Here is a 26201-nt window from a genome sequence, read left to right as displayed (position 1 = left end):
AGGTGAATTCCCTGGAATTCGCCCTTTTCCCCTCCCCCTTTTCCCCTCCCCCCGCGCTCCTCGGGCACTTTCGCTTTCGCGTCTCTCCAGCTCTGCCACAGCCGCGATCGGGGACGGCTGCGATGGCTCCAGCGCTGGGGCTGGGGGTGCTCTGGGGGCTTCTGGGGCTCCTGGGGAACCCGGGGGGCGCGACCAAAGGTGAGTGGGACCCCCCGAAACCGGGACCCCCCTGAAAAGCAGTTCCCGGGCACCGGGACCTTACGGAACTTCCATTTCCGAGCACCGGGAACCCCCTAAACCTCCATTGTCGGGCAGGGGAACGCCTCTGAACCCCTATTTTGTGACCCCTTCTCAATCCCCTTCCCCAGCACTGGGACACCCCTGTACCCTCTTATTTGGTCCCAGGACCCTTCATAACCCCCATATCTGGTCACCGGCACCCTCGGAATCGCAATTTCCGGGCACGGGAACCCCCTGAACCCCCATTCCCGGGCAGGGGCACCCAGCATAACCCCCATTTTGGTTCCTGTGATCCCCCTCACTCCCCTTCCCCAGCACCAGGACCCCCTGAACCCCCATTTCTGGTCACCGGCGCCCCAGTAAGCGCAATTTCCGGGCACTGGGAGCCCCTTGAATCCCGAGTTCCGGGAAGGAAACTCCCCCTGAACCCGCATTCTCCGGCACGGGAAGCCTCCCTGAACCCCCATTTTTGGTCCCTGGAACCCTCCTGCCCCTCCTAATCCGGGACTGGGATCCTCCCGCAACCCCATCAGTTGCTCTGGGACCCCCTGCACCCCATTCCCGGCCATCCCGCCCTTCCCAGACCCCAGTCCCCCCCTTTTCCTCGGCTTTTGGATCCCCAGATCTCCCAAATTTCTGCGTCCCCCCAGTTCTCCATTACCGGCGCTTCCTGGAAGGGGTTCCAGGGGTCCCAGAGGGTCCTCCGGGGTCCCAGGGGGTCTCAGCGAGGATCCAGTGGGATCCAGATGAATTCGCTGGAATTCCCCTGGAATCTCCCCTTGGGAGACTTTTCCGTCTCCCAAACTGCGTCCCCGGGATCCGCCCGCTTCTCCCAGCCCCAGACCCCCCTTCCTGTGACCCAGGGACCCCTTGAACCCCCATTCCTGCCTTTCCCAGCTCCCAGACCCCACTGCCCTCAACACCGGGGATCCCTGGACCCCCTTTGGTGGGCACAGTGGCCCCCTGGATCCCCCATCCCGCCTCTCCCAGTCCCTTCCTTGAACCTTGGACCCTTCCCGGCTCTCCTGGTTCTGCTTCCCGACCTTTGGACGCCCCCAGACCCCCCAATCTCTGCGTCCCCCCAGTTCTCCACCCCCTGCGCGTCCTGCGGGGGCTTCTCAGGATGTCTGGGAGGGTACCTGGGGTGATTCTGTGCCCCAGGACCACCTGAATTTTGAGTTCTGGGCACTGGGACCCCCCTGTACCCCCCTTATCCAATCCCCCTGCACCCCCTTCCCTATCCATCCCACCTTCCCCAGACCCCTCTTTTTTTTGTCTCTGAGGCACCCTGGACACCCATTCCTGCTTTTTTTAGCCCCCAGCTCCTCTTTTCCTCTGCATCAAGGACTCCTGAGCCTCCCATTCCCAGGTCTCCGCACCTTGTGTTCCCTTTCCTCAGCACTGGGGACCCCTGGACCCCCTTTCCTGGGCACAGGGATCCCCTGGGACCCCCATCCCACTTTCCCAGTCCCTGCCCCCCCCTCCCTCCCCTTCCATAACCCTGGAACCCCCCGAGCCCCCATTCCTGGACACCAGGACTCCCTGCAGGCCCTTTCCTGTCCATCCCACCTCTCCCACCCTGCACACCCTTTCCTTGGCCCCAGGATCCCCAGACCCTTTCCCAGCTCTCCCAGTTCTCCTTTCATTGTTCCATGGTCCCCTCAACCCCCCCAAATCTCCGTGTCCCCCCAGTTCTCCACTCACTGCATTACCTGAAAGTGGCAGTGTCAGAGCCCAGCCTGGGGGCCCCCCAGTTCATGGCCATTGGGTTTGTGGATGGGATCCCCTTCGTGCGCTATGACAACGAGCGGGGCCGGGTGGAGCCACTGACGCAGTGGATAAAGGATGGAGTCGATCCAGAATATTGGGATAGGGAGACCCAGAAGCTTGTGGGACACCAGCACACATTTGTCAAGGACCTGGAGACACTGCGGGAGCGGTACAACCAGAGCGGGGGTGAGTGGGGGGATCTGTGGGGCTGGAATGGGAACTGTAGGCCTGGGATGGGGATCCATGGGGCTGGGATGGGGATCCCTGGGGCTGGGGTAGGATCTATAGGTAGCGGAGGTGGATTCACAGGGCTCCAAGGAGGTGAAATGGGAATTCATTAGGCTGGTATGGGATATCTTGTGATCTGTGTGTTGGGATAAGATCTGTGGGGTTGAGTTGGGGTCCATGGGGTTGGGATGTGGATCCATGGGACTCCAAGGGGCTGGGATGAGGCTCTGTGGGTCTCCCTCAGACTCTGGTGCTCCATGGGGCTGAAATGGGTCTCTGTGGGGCTGGGACACAATTCCATGGGTCTCTGTGGGTACAATTCCTTCAGGTCTCCACACGAGATTGCGAGTTTCTGGCTGTGAGCTCCTGTCCGATGGGAGCGTCCGTGGATCCCACCTGGATGGCTACGATGGGCGGGATTTCATCTCCTTTGACCTGGAATCTGGGAAATTAGTGGCGGCTGACAGCGGTGCTGAGATCACCAGGAGATTCTGGGAACAGGATGGGACCGTGGCTGAGTATTGGATGAATTACCTGAAGCACATCTGCCCAGAATGGCTCCAGAAATACATCAGATATGGGCAGAAGGAGCTGGAGCGCAAAGGTGGGAGGAGAATTCCTGTGGGGATTTGGAATTTGGGAATGGAGGACTTGAGAACATGTCAATTTCTACGGGAATTCCATTGGTAGATCTCATCTCCATCCCATTCCCATGGAATTTTATCGCCAGATTTCACTCCCATCCCATTCCCATGGAATTCCATGGTCAGATCTCCCCTCCATCCCTTCCAGGGGGAATTCCATGGTCAGATCTCCCCTCCATCCCATTCCAGTGGGAATTCCATGGTCAGATCTCACCCTAGACCCATTCCAGTGGGAATTCCATGGATGTCTATCACCATTATCCCATTCCAGAGCCCCCTGATGTCCACGTGTCCGGAAGAGAGGAACACAGGACGCTGATCCTGTCCTGCCACGCGTACGGATTCTACCCCAACACCATCGCAGTCAGCTGGATGAAGGGGGGTGAAACCTTGGATCAGGAGACGCAGTGGGGCGGGATTGTTCCCAACAGCGATGGCACCTTCCACACCTGGGCCAGGATCGAGGCGCTGCCGGAGGAGCGGGAGCAGTACCGGTGCAGGGTGGAGCATCCCGGAATGCCAGAGCCTGGGATCTTCGCTTGGGGTGAGGCTGGGAATGTGGGGATTGGGAATTTGGAATTCCCAAATGGGGATTCCCCTCACCCTCCTCACTATCCCGCGTTTCCCAGAGCCGACATCTGGCGGGAATCTCACCGTGGTGGTCGCTGTGTCCGTCATCGCTGCCATCCTCGTCCTCATCGTCCTCATTGGATTCGGTGTCTGGAAGCTCCAATCCGGTAACACACGGGATGGGGGTCGGGAGGGGACACGGATCCACCCGGCACCGTTCTGGGAATCCTGTGCCACCAACGCTGATCCCACTTTGTTTCCACAGGGAGGAGGGACAGGAATGGATACAACCCGGCAGCTGGTGAGTTCCAGTGGTGGATCCAGCTCTGGATCCCCTCTGTCCGGATCCCAGGCTGGATCCTGGGGTTAATCCCACTATGTGATCTGTGCTGGAATCTCATGGATCTTCTCTTTCCGCAGGAAAAGACATGGGAATGAACGGCTCCACTGCAGGTACAGCATGGGATCAGGGTGGGATTCCAGAAGGAGATTGAGGCAAGATGGACAGACTGGCATCGGGAAGGGATTCTGCATCAGGGCAGAGGTCTAGAGTGGGATCAGGTGGAATTGTAGAGTGGGATTGGGGCTGCATTCTGGAGTGGGATCATGAGGGATGGATGAAGCAGGATTGGTGTGGAAGGGATGGAGTGGAATCAGGGCCATATTCCAGACAAGAATCAGGTGGGATGGAATGGAACAGGATCAGGCTGGGGTTCCAGAAAAGGATTGGGGCAGGATGGATGGGGTGGAATGGGGTGGGATGGATGGAGCAAGATTGCAGCAGGCTTGGGGTGGGGTCACGTGGGATTCTGGAGCAGGTCCTGCTCTCCATGGGCTCCAGCCAGGCCAACCTGTGGAATGGGGACAGGGACAGGGTGACACTATGACTCTCTCTCATCCTGGCAGGAATCGCCGCCTGAGCAATCCATAGAGTTGGATCTGGCCCCTTCCCTCTTCCCTGGAAAGGTGAGAGCTGCCACCAGAGCTCATCCCACTGCTCCCACCCACCCCACAGCTCTTGCTAACAGATCCATTTCCCATTTTCCAATGTTTTAAAGGCAAGAACCACAAATATTCTCAATGCTTTGCTTCTGGTGTGAAACTATCCTGCTTTGGGCAATAAATCTGGGTTCCCTCCTCCAGTGTCTGGCAGTTCATCTGTGGGAGCCAGGAATGGGAATGGGGTCACTGGAGCAGGGATGGGGACACCAGGAGCAGGATGGGAACACCAGGAGCAGGATGGGAACACCAGGGGCAGGATGGGGGCTTGTCAGCCACACCTGGCTGTTGGAATCCATATGGTTAGAGGATTTTTAAGAAATGGTTAAAAGAAGTATATAGGCCTCAGACTGAAGTTTTGTTAGCATTGCAAATACAGCAGAAAAGTTTCCCATGCAAGCAGAAAAGTTTCCTAAGCAGTAGACGTGACAAACTACAGTAGGTCTCTGGGAATTGGTTTTAGGATGGCAACAAGGTTATTTAATGTATATCTTTAGAAGGTTAGCATGAATAGAACTCTGTTCTTTGTCTCTTATGAACTAGTCTTTGTTTTAGCTACGATTACGTATGTTTTATAAGATTGGATAGAATGCTTGTCAATATGTGTTTTCTGTGTCTGATTGGCTGAATTCTAGTCTGAGATGATTTTATGTATTGCTGTATGAGCCCTGTTGGAGGAGACATTTTTTGGTGTGGATCAGTGAGCTGTCATGTCTCCATTTTGTATTTTGAGACTGATGTGCTGGAAATAAAAGAAAAAATCTCTTCACTGGTCTGGTTACAATGTTATCCATATTTGGATATTTTGCCGCAGCCTAGTGGGTTCCTTTTTTAAGGCGTGGGTTCCTGACACCATTGGACTTATACCTGTCCCGTCCCCCGCACTGGCTGTTGGGATTTTAGCTGACTAGAGATTGGAAAAGTACAAGGCCGTAGCTAATTCCAAGTCTTGCACCTGCCATGGGGAGCAGCCGCGGCAGGCAGCTCGCCTGAGGTGGCAGCAGCGGCTCCAAGCGACGGCGGGCACAGGCGGCAGCGGCAGGGGAATCGGAGCCCCGCCACACGGAGAGCGACCCGCGCCGCAGTGGATGCTGTGCTGGGTCCGGCGCACGCAGTGATTCAGCCTACGCGTCTCCCAAAACAAGAAGCCCAGCGCGGGAGGGTCGCCCCGCTCCGACACAAGCGGCGTGGGACCAGAGCGCTTTTCCAGCGCGAGCGCTTCTCCCTTCGCCCCGCGGCCGGCGGGGGCCTTAATTTCGACTTGGCAACCTAAATAGACTGTACCTTAACAGACTGCAAGCATAGCTGCGCGGCTCAGCCGGTGCTGCCATGGACAGTGTCTCCAGTGCACAAAACTCGGTGCCGCCGGCCGGCGCTCGGCAACAGAGACAACTGGAGAGTCTGCATGAGCCCAGCCTTCCAGCGCACGAAGCAGTTAAGAGACCAGTGATGATAAATAAGCAACGCAAAGGAGCATTACTATCAAGACGCTCCTCACCTAAGTTCAAAAGACCTTTTGTTCTTCCTGGCAGAAACTGTGAAAGCGAAATCAGCGTGGTGAATGTGTTGGGCCAAATTTTGGCCGATTTGGTTTAGCATCCATTATGCTGCCTTAAAATCACCTGTATTAACATAGACTTTAAACATCAGAAGCCCAGATAACTCAGTAGGTGGGACATCAAACTCTGAAATTGTATTTTGAAAAATTTAAAAATGTTAAAGATGCGTTAAAGCAATTGTATAAGTAAGATATAATAAGTGTGCTTTTTGTATTCTTTGCGCCTTGCTTAGATGTGGTAGATGTAAAAAGCAAGCACTGAATTCAAAAGAATTTTTCCACAGGTATACCTTGAACAAACTCCTTATGTTTAGGTGCATTCAAGTGTAAAAATGCTGAAGCAAACACGCAAAGAAAGTTGTTTTAGCTTAGTATTTTAGAGTTAGGCCTGTAAGTAAGTTATAGTAAATTCTATATTCTTTTCTATTTCTATAGTAAGTTCTATCCGTTGCTAAATAGTTTAAGTTAAATTGTCTATTAAGTGTCATTAAGTGTTAAATACTGTTAAAGTTAAGTAGTATTTTTAAGTTTCATTTCTGTTAAGTTCAAGTGTTATTAAGTTTAGGTGAAGTTAGATTCTGTTACATTTAAATTACATTAGGTTTATGTTATGTAGAATTTAAAGTCGGTTGAGTTCTGTTAAGGTTAAGTTCTGTTAAATTTAAGTGATTTTACATGTAAGTTCTGTTGATTTGAAAATCTGTTGAGTTTAATTTCTGTTAAGTTTAAGTAAAGATAAGTTTAAGTGATGTTAAGTTCTGTTAAGTTTAAATATTTTAAGTTTAAGTGTTTTAAGTTTAAGTGTCATTAGGTTTAAGTGACATTAGATAGATTTATGCTAGACGTTTATTTTATGACTTGTGTGCAGGGTGTTGTCATGAACATCAGAGAAACCCTAGTTAGAAGAGACAATCAGAGGCATTTGTGAGTAGAGCCATTCCTGTTTGAAGTATATCTGCTGTTTGAGAATGAAAAGCAAACTTACCAGACAATCGACGCAGATGAAACCTGCGCACATGTTACTCCTTTAGCTTATTTTTGTAGGTTGTATTAGCACACCTGAGTTTTATTTGAGCCTTGTAGCAGCATAGAATCCTTTTTGTATCTGTCGTATGGCCTATTCTATAAATAGTGATAGTCTTTTCGGTTTGTTTCCCTGGCTTAGATCCCTTGTAAGAGAGAAACCTTTCTAGTTGAGAATACTGCTTGTAATGTAATAGTTGTTGGAATTGCCTATTCTTGTATTGCAAAGAGAGTGATGCAGTTAGCCCATAGAACTTGGCTTGTTCCAAAAGAAAATGGGGGAAATGTTGAGGTTTTAGCTGACTAGAGATTGCAAAAGTACAAGGCCGTAGCTAATTCCAAGTCCTGCATCCGTGTTCTGGGGTGATGTTGTGATGATAGTGATAGATGGAGCTTTAAGTGACTAAAGTGAAAAAGGGGAATCCTACAGCTCTGTAATATAGGGCCTGGATTCAGTGGTCCAGTGTGGGGATGTGATGAAGTCACGATGGGTATTGCTTGTAAATTTTGGGGGAACAGATGGAAATTTTGTAGGAATAATGTATGATGTGTTGTAGTATGTTGATGATATGGGGATAAGGGGTGGAATGTCCTGGGGTGACGTTATGATGCTTGTATCCCCATTCATATGTTCTGTACCTTTAAGACTGGCTCTGAAGAGTGGAAGTTTTGTTTGGGTTTCTCTTATCAGGGACACAGAGACAGGCAGTACATAGGGCTGTTTTTCGCTTCTTGCTTTCAGCTTGCTGTTTTGCTGGCTCTCTTTTCTGCTCTCACTTCTGCTCTGCTTTGGCCTCTGCTTATTAGCTAGTTCTAGCTAAACAGTCCAAATTCCTTCCTGGACTGTTTTTCCTCTCCTGTTTCTGTGACCATCTCGAACCTGCTCCGGACTGGGACCTGGGAACACCGAGGGTTTGCACCTTGTGGCTGCAGCAGCTGCCCCAGAGCTGGAGGGACTGAGAACAGAGCAACAATCCCCAAAAGAGACTTTCTGATTTTGTCACCTTTTTCAGAGTGGTGTCATCGGGTATTGTTCATTTTGTGTGCTGGGGGGTGCTGTGTCTGTCAAATAAACAGGTTCCTTCCACTTCTCTCCAAGGAATTCTTCCTGAACCTGAAGGTTGGGGGGAGGGGCCATGTGGGTTTTGCTTTCTGGAGGGGTCCCCTTTGGAGATTCTCTACCAAATTTGCCCTAAACCAGGACATAATATTGGCACCCATCCTGGGGGCTCGAGAGAGTGGAAAAACCCTGTTTTGACTGCATTTTGGTTGCTATTCCTCTGTGTTCATTTAAATCAGCTAATAGCCATGCTTTTTGAATTCATAATGTCTATTGGGGTGAAGATTTGCATGCATTTCTGGTCCCTAGGGTTTTATGAGATTTTAATACCTCTCTGGTCCCTAGGTTTATTTTCTTATCCAGAAATAGCTTTAGTATTGTCCCTAATACGTAGTTTTTACATCAGAGGGGCAGTGACAAGAATAGCTATCCTGATGGGCTTGGTGGCAATGATTTGCAAGAAGTTTATAAACCTGCTGGGGTCTGCTCCAGGTATGAATGGTTCATGGCTATGGTTATGCATCCAGTTTGTTAGAGGAGGAGCAGGAGGGAATGAGGTTTTTCAGCCTCTGCTTTCCTTCTTCTCCTATGAATCTGTTGCATCACTAGTGAAGGATGTTCAGTTTCCCCTCAATGTTAAAGAAACCATCTTCCTGGTATTCAATCTGGTAACCTTCCTCTATACAGCCTGCTGCTTCTCTAGAATGAGGGCTGAGATTTCTAGATGGGCTGATGAGACCCCTGACTCAGGAGTAGACCCCAGTGTGGAAAATCCTAAGTGGTGTGGGAAATGGGAGGATATGGGCCAAATCCTGAAGGAATTCTCTGACCCTATAGTCTGGGATTTTCCCCATGAACAAATTCAGAACCCAGCTGAGGTGGAGAAATATCTGAAAGAGAAGTACCAGGATGAGCCTAAGGAGAGGAAGGTCATTGCAGTGAGCTGGGCCCTGGCATATGCTTATTGCACACTGCTAGATACTGTCGTGTCGACGTAAGGAGACCCAGACATCAATTTGATCATCACAGGCCCAATTTTATTGATCAGTACGGCGGGTTAAATACAGTTCATAATGAGCTTCATACATATTGCAAAAGTTGAGCTCAGGATTGGTCAGTTACATATCAGCACCTACGCCTACTTCTGCATTCCTATGGTTCTACTTTTGATACTTTTCACATATTCTCAGGATATATTCAGGACTAATCTCTACTCCCTTTCCTCATGTTGCAGCAAGGTCACTGCTGACCTTTCCTTTTAGCTTGCTGACTGCTGGCTTTTGTCCTTCAGCTTAACCAGCGGCATTATTTCAGCGTGGCCTTTCTCAGCTAACCAATTATTAATAATACTCTCCACATTTCCCCCGTTTTCTTCTTGCGCAAGGAGATTAGTTTGCCATGTTTTTGCTATTGTACGGCTGACCATGTTTTGAATACAGTTAAAGATACAAGGCAAAATAAGCAAAAACAGTAAGATTACACCCAGCAGGCCTATAGCATAGATCACAATGTTCCTCAGCCACGGTCCAAGTCCTAAGCCTTTAAGCCATTCGTCAATTCCTAAACCGTCTTCTTCCTTAAGTTTGTGAAATCCCTGTTGTAATTCTTTTATCTTAGTGTGAATGGACACCGAATGATCAGACAGATTCATGCAACACATTCCCTCAAACTCTTCACATCCATGCCCTTGTGCTAAGAGCAAAAAATCTACAGCAGCTCTATTCTGCAAAACAGCATGGTTAACACTTTGCACATCTGCAGTTAACATGTCTAGAATTTGTGATGTCTTGTTCAGCTCATCCCTTGCCCAGCATCCTAATTGTTTTGCTAAATTCATGGCTTTATTGGCAGATCCTCCTGGCAAGATAGTTGAAACCACCACCTCTTTGAATGTGCCCCAAAACCGTGGATCTCCTATCTTGCTGCAGTCTAAGTCATGTATGCTACGTTTTTTCCTGTTTGAATTTTGACTCAGCTGCATTAGCAAGGACACATTAGGGTGAAACAGTGACAATTTTCCCAAAAAACAGGGTCCACCCTGTGGTTTAGCTGGTATACCATTCCATGCCCTGTCTCCACAAATCAAAAATATTCCTGTGGGTAATTTCATTGGTGCTGTGATATTTGTGCTGTTACATTGACTGTAATGCTGTGGAGAGAATTCACTCACATTCAGGGATGAATCTAGGGTGGCCGATGTTTCTTTCGGTTGGTTTAAATTCTGAGCACCCGAAAGTCTGAAGCTAAACCATCCGCCAACTGTAGTTTTAGATACGCTGGCATTTGTACTTCCAAAAAGATCTAATTCCTCAGGAGGAGAATGCAAAGAGGTGTTAAGTGATTGGATTAGTAAGCATTGACGATAGCCATCACTCTGACCTGCAGTATACCCTTGTTGTACTGGCAATGTGATGTTTGACATGTTAGACATACATAAGGTTTGATTGTTTATCCAACTGCAAAATTCTCCAGGAGACCACAGCGGAAGTCCCACCAGGCATGTTCGAAATGGGTTAGTGACTCCTCCAAGACTAAGACAAAGTGATGATTGGTTAGTTTGATTAGCAAGTGTCACCCATAAATTTTCCCTTGGTTGACGAAAGTGTGTTATTCCTACTGCTTCACTTGCTACAGCATTGAGCAGTATAACAAGAACAAACCTCATTTTTCTTTCTGCTTGCTTTGCTTCTCCCTCTCTTCCTTCTGCTTGCTTTGTTTTTCCTTTCTTCGCTGTCTTTTCCCTGGTTTGTTAGATTGTCTATTGTAAGGCTGAGTCAATTTTTGAATATACTGATCTAATTCTAAATCAGCATCCTTGCTCACAGGTATAGCATGAGGTAAGTTTGAAGGCAAATCAGCTTTACAGCGAGCTGCTATGATGCGTGAGGCTTTATTAATTTCAAATACTCTAAGGTTTTCCTGCAACTTCCACCTCAGATATGCTATAATCACTTGTTCTGCACTCTCAAAGAGCTGTAATCCTGTCCGTCCTGGCAGGCCAGTACTTTGTTCAAGAGCTCTAACCCAGAAATAATTTCGAATCCACCTTCCAGAACAAGGGTTACACCATAAATAATCTACTGACCTCTGTGAATACCAATAAACCTGATTACAATCTGCACAATGCAAAGCTACCCATGCATAGCATTTATCATTATCCCTTTTGCAAACATAACAAGGAAGTGAATATAAGTAAGGATCAGTATAAAAGTCTGGTTCTTCAACCCAAAGCAACCAATTCAATGGTGGTGATCGCAAAGCCTCTTCAGCTTTTTTACTATATGAGGCTAACAGCTCAAGGTCTCTCTTTAACACAAGGCGTATCTTATTTCGTAATCGTAGTTCTTGTTCGTTATCCTCCTCAACAACTATATCTTCCCAAGGGTCCCACAACTGTAAAATTGTTCTAATCATAGAAAATTAATTAGCAATCACTGATACCCTTATTCAAATGAGACCATTCCCTTTTGCCTTCTTTTTCTTATCTGTCTTTAATCTTGCTGCTCCTGATTTCACTGGTCCTGCCACTTGCAAACTCAATTTTTGCAACTTGTCAATGCAGCAATCTAATGCTCTATCAGGATCCCCTTTGAAGGGTCCTACAATTGAATGCTGTGTTAAAGGCACTAATTTCCTACACCTTATAGAAACTATATGTGATTTACTTTGAACCTTAATTCTATTTACAATACATTGTACTTCCCATCGATAATAAGCAAGAATTTTCTGTTCAGGAGACTCATAAAGATTTAAAGCTATATATGCATTTTGCCCTGTTTGTCTCCTTAATTCATCTTGCCAACTTTTACCCCACGTGTGCTCGTGTTCACAAGTATGACACCACAAATCCCACAATAATGATTGTTCTATCCAAAAAGTTCTTTCACAACCCCCACAACGTAGAGCTATCCAAGCAGCACAATGTGGATTGTGACAGTCAAGACAATGTAGTTTCGCTGGATTCGTTAAACGAAAAGTTGATAATGAGTCAATAAAACCAATCAGCTCCTGGGCTGTCCGATAGTGACGTGTCAGTGCTCTGTCCACTGCTTCCGAGTACCCCTTCAATTGTAACAGTAGTGGCTGTAGGACTAGAAGCAGTTTCTTCCCCAGTCGCTCCCTGTCCTCCTCCGTGAGGCGATCCACCAGAGGCTGCATCAAAAACAGGTTTAGTCCACTTAGCAGGCACCCACAAAGGTCCTGTAGGTGAGGAAACACAAAGATACCCCCGACCCTAATATAATACTTTTGCAGGTTTTTCCCATAATCCTGTACTTGGGTTCTTATACTTAACCCAGACCTCTGTTTCCTTAGTATTTTCCTGACCTGACCTCGGATGATGTTTCATTGCAGGGGGGGTATCATCTTCCCCAAAAATGCATAAATGGTTAATCAGATACAAAACCTTAGCCAAACATGCTTGTGGATCTGCCAAATCTTGATGTTTTTCAATATACTGCTTAAGGGTACCGTTTGCTCTTTCCACTATTGCCTGTCCAGTAGGAGAGTGTGGAATACCTGTCACATGCTTAACAGACCACTGATTCAAAAATTTCCGAACCCTAGCACTTACATAAGCTGGACCATTATCGGTTTTGATACTCTTTGGAACTCCCATAACAGCGAAACAACTTAACAGGTGTCTGATAACATGTGTAGCTTTCTCTCCTGCTTGAGCCGTAGCCCATATGTAATGACTATATGTATCTATGGTGACGTGCATATGCTTGACTTTACCAAATCTGGCTATGTGTGTAACATCCATTTGCCATTTCTCATTTATTTCTAAACCTCGAGGATTAACCCCGATGCCTAGACCTATCCCACCATTATGATAACTACATGTTGGACATGCTCTGACAATGGCCTTGGCTTCTGATAAACTCAGCTCAAAGTGTTTTGCTAATCCTCTTGCATTTTGATGATATCTACTATGTGCTTCTCTGGCCAATGTGTGCTTGTCAATAGGACAAGAATTATCAATGGGTAGAGTAACCAATTTATCTGCACGTTCATTCCCTTCTTCTAAACCTTCAGACCACTTATGACTCCTAATATGAATCACAGAATATGCTGCATTTCTTTCTCGTAAAGCCTTCCTTAACTGTATCAGTAACTCATACAATCGTTTATTATTCACTTCCTTAATTGCTGCTTCCTCTATTTGTTTGACTACTCCTGCAACATACATAGAGTCTGTGACCACATTTAAAGGCTCCTGTAAGTTGGACACCGCCCATACTCCTGCTAGCAATTCCAAAGTTTGTAAACTATCTGCAGGGTCTGCTGTGAGGAGTTGATGCTTCCATTGTCCCTTTTCTTGCCAGGTAACAGCAGCACGCCTTGATTTCTTTCCTGCATCCGTAAAAGCTGTAATAGCTCCTTCTATGGGGTTTTCTTCTCTCAAAGGTCGAGTGATCCAGTTCCATTCTGTCATCCATTGCAAAACTCTAGGCACTAATTTACTAGTCTCTACTTTAGCAGGTGACATCAATAATGCTTCTTGTAAATTCTTTGAATTAATCGAGTACCAGTCCAAGGTTTCCTTTTCCATAGGCAATCTAATAGTAACGGGTTCTCTACCATCCACTTCAAGAATTCTGAGACGCCCCTTTTTGATTAATGCAGCCAATTGTTCAATTTTTGAAGATAGTGTTTTCTTATGCTGCAGTGGTGGTGACAACCATTCCAACACCTGTATCTCCCCCGTTTTCTTTTGCAACTGAGAGAGAGCACCAAGCAAGTGGCAAGGGCTATTCCAGATAGTAAGGTCAATGGGGTGGTCGAGTTGTCGACGAGACACATACGCTTGCTGTACACAGTTACTAATTTGCTGCAAAGCAAGATGATGCTCCTTTGTCAGGTGTACAGGAGTAGTAGGGTCCACGCCTTTTAACAAAGGCCGTAGAGCTTCTAATAAATGATTTGATATTCCCACAATAGGCCTCAGCCACTGTAAGTCTCCCAGCAACTTCTGTGCATCATGTAGAGTTTTAATGTCCAATTGTCCTGTATCCAATAATCCATAAAGAGTTATGCTTTGATGCCCATAAGTAATTTCAACCTTTTGCTTTGGTCTATTTTGTAAATCCACAGTTAAAAGTGTAACACCAGTAGAGCCAAAACCTTTTTCATCCCGTGTTTGTCCAGTAAATGATTGTATTCCTGATGTCATTTGTGACAGTGGTACCAATTGTGCAATGCGTTGTCCCTTTGTAATTTTAATTGGAGGATAAAGGGTGTAAACCATGATTTGTATTTCCCCTGTAAAGTCTGCATTGATAACACCAAGCAAAACAAATAATCCCAACATAGTTGTAGAAGAACGTCCCAGCAATAATGCTCCACATGTTTGTCCATTTAATATAAGAGGGCCCTTTACTCCAGTGGGTATCCTCTCAGGCCGATTCGTCATTAGTGTGACGTCTACTGCTGCTGATAAGTCCAAGCCGAGGCTCCCTGTTGTTGCGGGTTGCAGACAGGAGGTAGCAACGATGTCACGGCAGCAGCTGGTGTCTCTGATGTCACGGCAGCAACTTGTGTCTGTCCCTCATTGCCGCATCAGTAACACTTGATGAATGGTCTCGAGCCTCCTTACGTGACTGCCAGTGAGCCTCTTCGGAGAGGAGCAAGAGCAGCTAACACCTGATTTTGAGTAGCTTTTGCAAAGCTTATGCTTTTGCAACCCTAATCCTAATTCCTTTAAGGCTTCTGCTATAAATGCCTGTGAAGCTGTTGGCATTAATGCCATTCGCTCTAATGCTTCCTCAATAGCCCAATTTGCCCCTAAAGTAGCTAACACTCTTTGGGTTGCTGGATTGCTATTTTGCAAGGCACACTACTTCAATAGTGCCCTGCAACACCAGCCCGATCTATAGCAGTAGCTGTTCTATCAATAAAATTTCCAAATGATTCATCTCTACCCTGTTTAATACCCATATAAGCCGGTAACCCTCCTGGCTCTTTAACCATGTCTATTGCCGCACGCACTAACCACATAGACTCTCTAAGTTTATCTTCTCCCGATATCATCTGTGCCTCTGTACGTAAAAATGCCTCTAAGCCCATCAGCTCCTTTACTGTTACTCCATGTAATGGGTCATGTGCATTAAACAATAACTGCTGATGCTGCGTGAATATCAACCGAACTATTCCTCTAAAATCATTAGGACATAAAACCTGAGTATTAAAAAGATAATCTAGCATTTGCCTAACAGGTTCACTTTTTACTCCAAACTGACTAACCGTAGAACGTAGCTGAGTTAACAGCTTCCAATCTAAGGGAGTATATTCTGCTATATTATGCGTAAGGTTCCCCTGTGAATCATACTGTGGTGTGTATGTAACTGGACATGCAAGACTAGAGGCTATTTCCACCGCTTCACCATCCCCCATTTGCATTACTTCTTTCACCAAAGCAGCCCAAGCTTCCCTCCTCTGTTTAGCCATCTCCCCCCATGGATCACGGTGTGCCCCTGGGATGGGATCTGGCTCTTTAAGGGTGCTATGCTGCTGGCGCTTCGGTGCAGACACCGAGGTTTCGTACGGGGAAGGCAGTGAAGCAGAGGCTGGCTCACGCGGGGGAATCAGGGGCCCCCCCACTGGAGCTGACAGTGAAACCGGAGCCGGCTCGAGCGGAGCCGGCCTGCGGGGGGCAATCAGCCCCCCCGCTGGAGCCGGCTCGGGCGGGGGAATGGGCCCCCCCCCCCCCCCGCCAAAGCTGTAACTGGAGCCGGCTCACTGGGGGGAAGCGGCGGAGGCAAAGCTGGTGGCGGAGGCGAAGCTGGCTTGCTCCCACCCCCACCGTCCGACCCGCCTGAAATTGGTGGCGGAGGCAAAGCTGGTTTGCTCTTACCCCCACCATCCGACTCGCCCTCCGCCTCTGACAGGAAAGGTGCAGACGGTTCCACTGTGCCTATAGGAAAATCCTCCACACCACTTTGCTGGGGACCCTTAGGCATTAGTATCTTAGTTACAGAAGGTGCCAGGGGATCATCCTCACGACCATACCCTATATTCCTCTTATGAGCTTCTGTTGCCCTTTCTGCTGCCTTTCTCTCAGAGACCTGCTGAAGTAACGTGTTATACACCACCCGCCATAACTTCAGGAATTTCTTTGCTGACTTATCATCGTCTAACACTGTATCCCACAATATTTCCCCAAACTTCTTCCACTCTGCTAGCTCACGAACTGTATGAGGATTAGAAAAGATACCCTTAGCATGGCCATAAGCTAATAACCCTGGTAACTCCTTTTTTAAATCTATCCCTTTTATCCCACGCCGCTCTAAATAGGCGGTAAATAAATCATATGCTGCTTGCCTATCCATACCTATTAATCAGCGCGCGCTGTTGCAGCTCTCCAGGCTCCGGCGGACACGTATTGGCTTAAGTCACCGTTGTGAATCTTAAGGGTGCTTCAAATTCCAGCACCGTCCCGGCTGCAAGGACCCAAACCCAACTTCCTCGACCGTGGCGTAATCCCTTTTTCTTTTAATCCGAGAAAAAGGGCAGAGATTCGGCTTATGCCCGCATTCTCCACCATTTGTCGACGGAAGGAGACCCAGACATCAATTTGATCATCACAGGCCCAATTTTATTGATCAGTACGGCGGGTTAAATACAGTTCATAATGAGCTTCATACATATTGCAAAAGTTGAGCTCAGGATTGGTCAGTTACATATCAGCACCTATGCCTACTTCTGCATTCCTATGGTTCTACTTTTGATACTTTTCACATATTCTCAGGATATATTCAGGACTAATCTCTACTCCCTCTCCTCATATTGCAGCAAGGTCACTGTTGACCTTTCCTTTTAGCTTGCTGACTGCTGGCTTTTGTCCTTCAGCTTAACCAGCGGCATTATTTCAGCGTGGCCTTTCTCAGCTAACCAATTATTAATAATACTCTCCACACTGTCGGGCAGCAGACAGAGGCAGGGGGACAGGGAGATAAATCAGCAACTGTCCCGGTGACTCAGGCTGCAGCCAACAGCCCAGGCTCGAAGCCAGCAGCCAAACCAAAGAGTGAGCCTAAGCCAGCAGCTAAACCAATGGCTGTTGCTACCAGCACTAGAAGTGAGAAATGCACGGACAAGACCAATCGACCAGTGGATGATGATGATGATGATGAAGGAGAAGGAACCTCAGTGCCTCCTGACATAAAATCAGGAGTCAAAGCAGCAGGTGCAAGATCAGATGCAAATATTGAGTCCTTTTCCCTGAAGGACCTTCGTGGCTTACCGAAGGATTACACCCAATGACCTGATGAATCCATAATTAGTTGGCTGGTCCGTCTGTGGGATGCTGCAGGCAAGGCTACAATTCTGGATGGCACTGAAGCCAGGCATTTGGGATCCCTGTCACAGGATCCTGTCATCGACCAAGAAATGATGAGGGGGGCTAATCCACACAGCCTCTGGGCACGGGTCTTGGACAGTGTTGCACGAAGATGCCTGTGTGCAGATGATCTCTATATGCAACAAATTCAGTGGAAGACCATAAAGCAAGGGATACAATGCCTGAGAGAAATGGCAGTGGCAGAGATTATCTTCTCAGATGACATAACAACTAGGAACCCAGACTTGGTACCATGCATGTCTGTGATGTGGCGAAAACTGGTACGACTTGGGCCACACAAATATGCTTCTGCCTTAGCTATAATGAAGAGGGATGAGAGGGATGAGACTGTGCTTGACATGGCAAGGAAGCTCCGAGCATATGCAGATGCTGTACATGGCCCGACACATGCCAGAATCGCAGCGGTAGAAACACGTCTGCAGAACTTAGAGGATAAGATAGAGGAGAATCATAAGAAGCTTAGAGAGGAGATTAAAGAAGACCTTCTCCTTCTCCAAATTTCAGCAGTACAGATCAGAGCTTCTGGTATCCAAGCCAGACGTTTCCCAGATGGTGAGAGAAGGTAAATCCACGAGCTGAGCTTTGGTTCTACCTGTGTGATTGTGGGGAAAACATGAGAAGGTGGGATAGGAAACCTACTGCTGTTCTGGCACGACGGGTGCCTGAACTGAAGGAAGCCACCAGAAGGAAAGCAGCTCCAGTTGCCCATAGCCGAACGGCCAGGTATGATGATGATGACATGTCTGATCCCCTTGAAGGAACATCCAAAATATATGCCCAGGGAAAGAAGGATAACCAGGCTTAGAGGGGCCCTGCCTCTAGCCAGGTAGAGGCTAGGGAAAATCATGTTTTCTGGTCTGTGTGGATTCGTTGGCCTGGCACATCAGAAACACAACAGTATAAAGCTTTGGTTGATATGGGTGTGCAATGCACATTATTCCCATCGAGACATGTGGGGACAGAGTCTGTTTCTATTGTGGGTATGACAGGGGGATCCCAGGATTTCACTTTGGTGGAAGCTGATGAGCCTAACAGGAAATGAGTGAAAGAAGCATCCTATTGTGACTGGCCCAGAGGCCCCATGTATTTTGGGCATAGACTACCTTAGAAGTGGGTATTTCAAAGATCCAAAAGGACTCAGGTGGGCATTTGGGATAGCAGCTGTAGTGACAGAGGGCATCCAGCAATTGAACACCTTGCCTGGGTTGTCTGAGAATCCATCTGCAGTAGGATGCCTGACGGGAGAAGAGCAACAGGTGCCAATTGCCACTTCCATAGTGCATCGATGACAGTATAGAACCACTCGAGATGCTGTGATCCCCATCCATAAGATGATCGGAGAGCTGGAGAGCCAAGGGGTGGTCAGCAAGACCCACTCACCCTTCAACAGCCCCATTTGGCCTGTGCAAAAATCTGAGGGAGAATGGAGATTGACTGCGGACTATCATGCATTGAATGAAGTGACTCCACCCCTGGGCGCTGCCGTGCCTGACATATTAGAGCTCCAGTACAAGCTGAAGTCCAAGGAAAGTGGTACGCCACTCTAGACATTGCCAATGCAGTTTTCTCCATTGTTCTGGCAGCAGAATGCAGGCCTCAGTTTGCTTTCACATGAAGGGGAGTGCAGTACACCTGGAACCGACTGCCCCAGGGGTGGAAGCACAGTTCCACCATCTGCCATGGACTGATCCAGGCTGCACTGGAAAAGGGTGAGGCTCCAGAACATCTGCAGTATATTGATGACATCATTGTGTGGGGGAACACAGCTGTGGAAGCGTTTGAGAAAGGGATGGAAATCATTCAGATTCTCCTGGGAGCTGGTTTCGCCATTAAAAAGAACAAAGTAAAGAGACCAGCTCGTGAGATTCAGTTCCTGGGAGTGAAGTGGCAAGATGGACCGCGTCAAATTCCTACAGATGTCATCAACAAGATCACAGCAATGTCTCCACTCACCAATAAGAAAGAGACACAAGCTTTCCTAGGCACCATAGGTTTTTGGAGGATGCACACTGCTGAGTACAGTCAGATTGTGAGCCCTCTTTACCTGGTCACCCGCAAGAAGAACAATTTCCAGTGGGGCCCTGAGCAGCAACAAGCCTTTGTCCAGATTAAGCAGGAGATTGCTTATGCAGTTGCCCTTGGCCCGGTCAGGACAGGACCAGAGGTGAAGAATGTGCTCAACTCTGCAGCTGGGAACCATGGCTTGTCCTGGAGCCTTTGGCAGAAGGTGCCTGAAGAGAATCGGGGTTGACCACTGGGATTTTGGAGTCGAACCTACAGAGGGTCTGAAGCCAACTACAACCCCACAGAGAAGGAAATCTTGGCTGCCTATGAAGGAGTCCAGGCTGCCTCAGAGGTAATAGGCACTGAAGCACAACTCCTCCTGGCACCCCGACTACCGGTGCTGGGGTGGATGTTCAAAGGCAAGGTTCCTTCCACTCACCATGCCACCAGTGCTACACGGAGCAAGTGGATTGCTCTCATCACTCAGTGCGCCCATATAGGTAAACTGAATCGCCCTGGGATTTTGGAGGTAATTACAAATTGGCCCAAAGGTGAGAATTTTGGTGTCACAGATGAAGAGGAACAAGAACCAGTGACACAGACTGAAGAGGCTCCTCCCTATAACCAACTACCACCAGAGGAAACACGCTACGCTCTTTTCACTGACGGTTCCTGTCACAAGGTAGGGATGAACTGGAAGTGGAAAGCAGCCGTATGGAGCCCCACACAACAGGTTGCACAAGCTACCGAAGGAGAAGGTGGACCAAGCCAACTTGCTGAACTCAAAGCTGTTCAACTGGCCCTAGACATCACTGAGAGAGAGAAGTGGCCAAAGCTCTACCTCTACACTGATTCATGGATGGCAGCCAATGCTCTGTGGGGATTGCTGGAGAGGTGGAAAAAGGCCAACTGGCAATGTAGAGGAAAACCAATCTGGGCTGCTGAAGAGTGGAAAGACATTGCTACCAGGGTAGAGAGGCTACCTGTGAAAGTCCGCTCTGTGGTGATCATGACCATGAAATGATCATGACGCAGCCATGGCTGTGAGACAATTGTGACCATGAGGTGACTGTGAGATGACCATGAGATGATCATGACCATGAGGTGATGGTGATGACCATAACTGTGGGGACTAAGCCTTACAGAATAAGGACCTTTCCCACCTTTGTTCAATCCTGTTTACTTCTGTTCACCAAAAGGCATTCTGGGGAGGTTCAGCTGTGGGTCGATGGCCAGAGAGTGGGTTGGTGGTTGCCTCATGTGTGAGTCATGGATTGGCTGAGGAGATGCGTGGACACCACATGATCAGTGAGCTGATTGGGTAAAGTGACACATCAATAGCAACACTGCAGTGGCAGGCAGACAATGCGTACTTAGTTTGGTTAAGTTTGGGGCAAGTTTTGAGTATAAAAAAGATCAGCTGGTTACAATAAATGAACTTCTTTGGAACAAGCAAGGAGGTCCATGTGTCCTTGTTCCCCATTGCTATGCATGACCGTGAGATGACCATGACCATGACTGTGATCATGACACAACCATGACCATGGGATGACCATGACCATGTGAGGACCATGACTGTGACCATATCCATGATATGCTCATGACCGTGAGAGGACTGTGACCATCAGATGACCATGACATAGCCATGAGCATGAGATCATGACCATGAGAAGACCATGACCTTGAGGTGATCAGGGGATGACCATGAACATGAGATGATGGTGCTCAGGAAATGACCACAACCATGACATGACTATGACCATGAGTCGACCATGAGATGACCATGATCATTTAATGACCGTGAGCATTTCATGACCATGACACAGCTATGAAGTGATCAAGGTCATGAGATGACCATGATTTGACCATGGCCATGGGGTCATAAAGACCACGCGATGAGAAACAGATAACCAAGGCCATGAGACAACAGATAACAATGAGACAACCATGACCATGAGATGATTGTGATCAAGCGATGACTATGATATGACCACAACACAACCATGGCCATGAGACCATTGTGACCATGAGGTGATTCTGAGATGACAGTGAGTTGACCATGACGTGACCATGATGTGATCATGTGACGACCATGACCATGAGATAACCATGACCATGACAGGATCAAGACCAACAAATGATGGTGACAATGAGACAGCCACAAAATGATCATGCAATGACCATGACACAGCCATGACCTTAAGATGACCATGACCATGAGATGATGGTGATCAGGAAATGACTATGATCATGAAATGGCCATGAGATGACTGTGACCATGAGATGACCAGGACCACGGGATGACCATTACAATGATATAAATGTGACTGTGAGGTGACCGTGAGCATAAGATGATTGTGACCAAGAGATGATCACAACACACCATGGCCACATATGATTATGACCATGAGCTGACTGTGAGATGACCATTACAGTGACAGGACTATGAATATGAGATGACCAAAACAGAACCATGGCCATGACATCACCATGACATGACCTTGGCTAAGAGACAATAGTGACCATGAGGTGAGTGTGAGATGACCATGAGAAAACCATGACGATGAGGTGATGGTGATCAGGAAATGGCTGTGACTTTGAGATTATCATGACCATGACACAACCACAGCCATGAGATGACCATGATATGATTGTGGCCATGAGTTGACCACGAGACGATCATGAGATGACCATGACCATACAATGACTTTGACTATGACCATGGCATGGCCATGATCATGAGATGACAATTATAATGAGATGACCATGTGAGATTACTGTGAGCATGTGATGACTGTGACCAAGAGATGACCATGAGATGACCATGCTTGTGAGATCATCGTGATCTATTTGCAAATAAAGATGGGTTGGTGGGAGATGTGGTAGTTGGAGGCCACTTGGGGCATAGTGATCATGGAATGATAAAATTCTCCATATTTGGTGAAGTCAAGAGGATCATTAATAAGACTTTTACACTGGACTTTTGGGGGGCAGACTTTGGCCTACTCAGGAGACTTATTGAGAGAGTTCCTTGGGAAGTAGTCCTTATAAACAAAGGAGTTCAGGAAGGGTAGGCATGCTTCAAAATTGAGATCTTGAGGGTACAGGAACAGACTGTCCCTGTGTGCCAAAAGATGAGTAGAGGAGGCAACGTTCAGCCTGGATGGGCAAGGAGGTTTTGGAAGAACTCAGGAATAAAAAAAGGATGTACTATCTTTGGAAGGAGAGTCAGGTCTCTCAGGAAGTATTTAAGGGGGCTGCTAGAGCATGCAGGAAAAAAAATAGGGAGGCTAAAGCTCGGTTTGAAATTAAAATAGTGACTTTTGTAAAGGATAACAAAAAATGTTTACATATATATATATTAATGGTGAAAGGAAGAGTAAGACCAACCTTTGTTCTTTACTGGATGAGGGACGGAACTTAATAACTGCAAATGAAGAGAAGGAAGAGGTGCCTAATGCGTTCTTTGTCTCAGTTTTTAGTGAGAAGACTTGCCTTCAAGGACAACTGTCCTCTTGGGCTACTCAGTGGTGTCAGGGAGCAGAGTGTATCCCCCATTATCCAAGAGGAGGCAGTCAGAGAACTGCTGAGCCACTTGGATATTCATAAATCCATGGGACCAGATGGGATCCATCCCAGGGTGATGAGGGAGCTGGCAGATGAGCTTGTGAAGCCACTCTGCATCATTTACCAGCAGTCCTGGCTCACTGGTGAGGTTCCAGATGACTGGAAGCTGGCCAATGTGAGAGCCATTCACAAAAAGGGTGGGATGGAGGATCCTGGTAATTATAGGCCAGTCAGTCTGACCTCAGTACCAGGTAAGGTTATGGAACAGTTCATACTGAATTCATCAGTTCATACAGTTCATCACACAGAATTCACAGGATGGCCAGGGTACCAGACCCAGACAGCGTGAGTTTAGGAGGGGTAGGTCATGTTTGACCTCCTGATCTCCTTTTATAACCAGGTGCCCCTCCTGGTGGATGTGGAAAAGGCTGTGGATGTTGTGTACCTGAACTTCAGCAAGGCCTTTGACACTGTCTCCCACAGCACACTCCTGGAAAAGCTGCAGCCCATGGCTGAGACAGGAGCACTCTGTGCTGGGTTAGGAACTGGCTGGATGGCCGGGCCCAGAGAGTGGTGGTGAACAGTGCTGCATCCAGCTGGCAGCCAGTCACCAGTGGTGTACCTCAGGGGTCTGTGCTGGGACCAGTTCTGTTTAATATCGTTATTGATGACATGGATGAAGGGATTGAGTCTTTCATTTGTAAGTTTGCAAACGACACTAAGCTGGGAGCGTGTGTCCATCTGTTGGAAGGTGGGAGGGCTCTGCAGACAGAATTGGAATGGTTGAATGGATGGGCAGAGTCTAACAGGATGAAGTTTAATAAATCCAAGTGCCCAGTCCTGCATTTTGGCCACAATAACCCTCTGCAGTGCTGTAGGCTGGGGACGGTGTGGCTGGACAGTGCCCAGGCACAAAGGGACCTGGGGGTGCTGGTCAACAATTGGCTGAACATGAGCCAGGGGAGTGCCCTCGCGGCTAAGAAGGCCAAGGGCTCCTGGCCTGTATCAGGAATGGTGTGGCCATCAGAACTAGGGAGGTCATCCTTCCCCTGTACTCGACACTGGTGAGGCCACAACTTGAGTGCTGTGTCCAGTTCTGGGCCCCTCAGTTTGGGAAGGACATTGAGACACTTGAGCCCGTCCAGAGGAGGCAACGAGGCTGGTGAGAGTGTTGGAACACAAGCCCTGTGAGGAACAACTGATGGAGCTGGGTTGTTTAGTCTGGAGAAAAGGAGACTCAGGGGTGACCTTATCATTCTCTACAGCTCCCTGAAAGGTGGTTGTAGTCAGGCGGGGTTGGTCTCTTTCTCCAAGCAGCAACTGACAGAACCAGAGGACACAGTCTCAAGCTGCGTCAAGGGAAATATAGGTTGGATATTAGGAAAAGGTTTTTTTACAGAAAGGGTGATAAACTTCTGGAATTGCCTGCCTGGGGAGGTGGTTGAATCACCATTCCTGGATGTGTTCAAGAAAAGACTGGATATATGTTGCAGAAATGATCCATTTGTCGGGGATGAGCCATTTGTTGGGTGCAGGGAAAATTAGGGGCTCAATATGAGACATCAGCGAGTTCCGTTTATTGAAGAGAGCATCAGACACTTATACAGCAAGTAATAAGCTCATGAATATTCTGTAATTTGCACCGTCCATTGGCCACACCACAACATCAGCTCTTCCCCATTCCTTAGGGGTTACATCTCTCTTTTCTCATGGCTCTTTCACTATTATCATACTACAGCTAGGCCCAAGGACACGCTGTCTCGCAGGTGCAGGATTTGGAATTAGCCACGGCCTTGTACTTTTCCAATCTCTAGTCAGCTAAAATCCCAACATTTCCCCCATTTTCTTTTGGAGCAAGCCAAGTTCTATCAGCTAACTGCATCACACTCTTTGCAATACAAGAATAGGCAATTCCAACAACGATTACATTACAAGCAGTACTCTCAACTAGAAATGTTTCTCTCTTACAAGGGATCTAAGCAAGGGAGACAAACCGAAAAGTCTATCACTATCTATAGAATATGCCATACGACAGATACAAAAAGGATTCTATGCTGCTACAAGGCTCAAATAAAACTCAGGTGTGCTAATACAACCTACAAAAATAAGCTAAAGGAGCAACATGTGCGCAGGTTTCATCTGCGTCGATTGTCTGGTAAGTTTGCTTTTCATTCTCAAACAGCAGATATACTTCAAACAGGAATGGCTCTACTCACAAATGCCTCTGATTGTCTCTTCTAACTAGGGTTTCTCTGATGTTCACGACAACACCCTGCACACAAGTCATAAAATAAATGTCTAGCATAAATCTAACGTCACTTAAACCTCACAGCACTTAAAGCACTTAAAATATTTAAACTTAACAGAACTTAACATCACTTAAACTTATCTTAAACTTAATAGAAATTAAACTCAACTTTGCAGAACTTAAGTTACCAGACCTTAACCTTAACAAAACTTAACCTTAACAGAACTTAAACTTAACAGATTTTCAAATCAACAGAACTTACATGTAAAATCACTTAAATTTAACAGAACTTAACCTTAACAGAACTCAACCGACTTTAAATTCTACATAACATAAACCTAATGTAATTTAAATGTAACAGAATCTAACTTCACCTAAACTTAATAACACTTGAACTTAACAGAAATGAAACTTAAAAATACTACTTAACTTTAACAGTATTTAACACTTAATGACACTTAATAGACAATTTAACTTAAACTATTTAGCAACGGATAGAACTTACTATAGAAATAGAAGAGAATATAGAATTTACTATAACTTACTTACAGGCTTAACTCTAAAACACTAAGCTAAAACAACTTTCTTCATGTGTTTGCTACAGCATTTTTACACTTGAATGCACCTAAACATAAGGAGTTTGTTCAAGGTATACCTGTGGAAAAATTCTTTTGAATTCAGTGCTTGCTTTTACATCTACCACATCTAAGCAAGGCTTAAAGAACACAAAAAGTACACTTATTACATCTTACTTATACAATTGCTTTAACACATCTTTAACATTTTTAAATTTTTCAAAATACAATTTCAGAGTTTGATGTTCCACCGACTGAGTTATCTGGGCTTCTGATGTTTAAAGTCTATGTTAATAAAGGTGATTTTAAGGCAGCATAATGGATGCTAAACCAAATCGGCCAAAATTTGGCTCA

General features: G+C 47.0%; 2 protein-coding genes across 4 annotated transcripts in view; one reads left to right on the top strand and one right to left on the bottom strand.

The window, feature by feature from the left end:
* LOC132085581 (zinc finger protein 239-like) overlaps positions 1-26201 on the bottom strand; it is a 204979-nt gene that overhangs the window by 15070 nt on the left and 163708 nt on the right. The gene's annotated exons all lie outside the window — the stretch shown is intronic.
* On the top strand, positions 101-8125 carry LOC132085583 (class I histocompatibility antigen, F10 alpha chain-like). Of its 3 annotated transcripts, XM_059491051.1 has the most exons (9): positions 101-198; positions 1933-2196; positions 2567-2842; positions 3154-3426; positions 3512-3619; positions 3718-3753; positions 3873-3905; positions 4359-4418; positions 5423-8125. In XM_059491051.1, the coding sequence occupies exons 1-8, from the start codon at positions 123-125 to the stop codon at positions 4370-4372; spliced, it is 1080 nt and encodes a 359-aa protein (XP_059347034.1). In that variant the 5' UTR covers positions 101-122; the 3' UTR covers positions 4373-4418; positions 5423-8125. The 3 variants fall into 3 exon arrangements, with proteins under 3 accessions (XP_059347034.1, XP_059347033.1, XP_059347032.1); XM_059491050.1 differs by lacking the exon at positions 5423-8125 and having other exon boundaries at positions 4359-4590; XM_059491049.1 differs by lacking the exons at positions 3873-3905; positions 4359-4418; positions 5423-8125 and having other exon boundaries at positions 3512-3822.

The sequence above is a fragment of the Ammospiza nelsoni genome, chromosome 31, assembly GCF_027579445.1.
Source record: "Ammospiza nelsoni isolate bAmmNel1 chromosome 31, bAmmNel1.pri, whole genome shotgun sequence".
Classification (NCBI taxonomy): domain Eukaryota; kingdom Metazoa; phylum Chordata; class Aves; order Passeriformes; family Passerellidae; genus Ammospiza; species Ammospiza nelsoni.
Note: the sequence above shows the minus strand (reverse complement) of the source record. Positions and strands in the feature narration are given on the sequence as shown.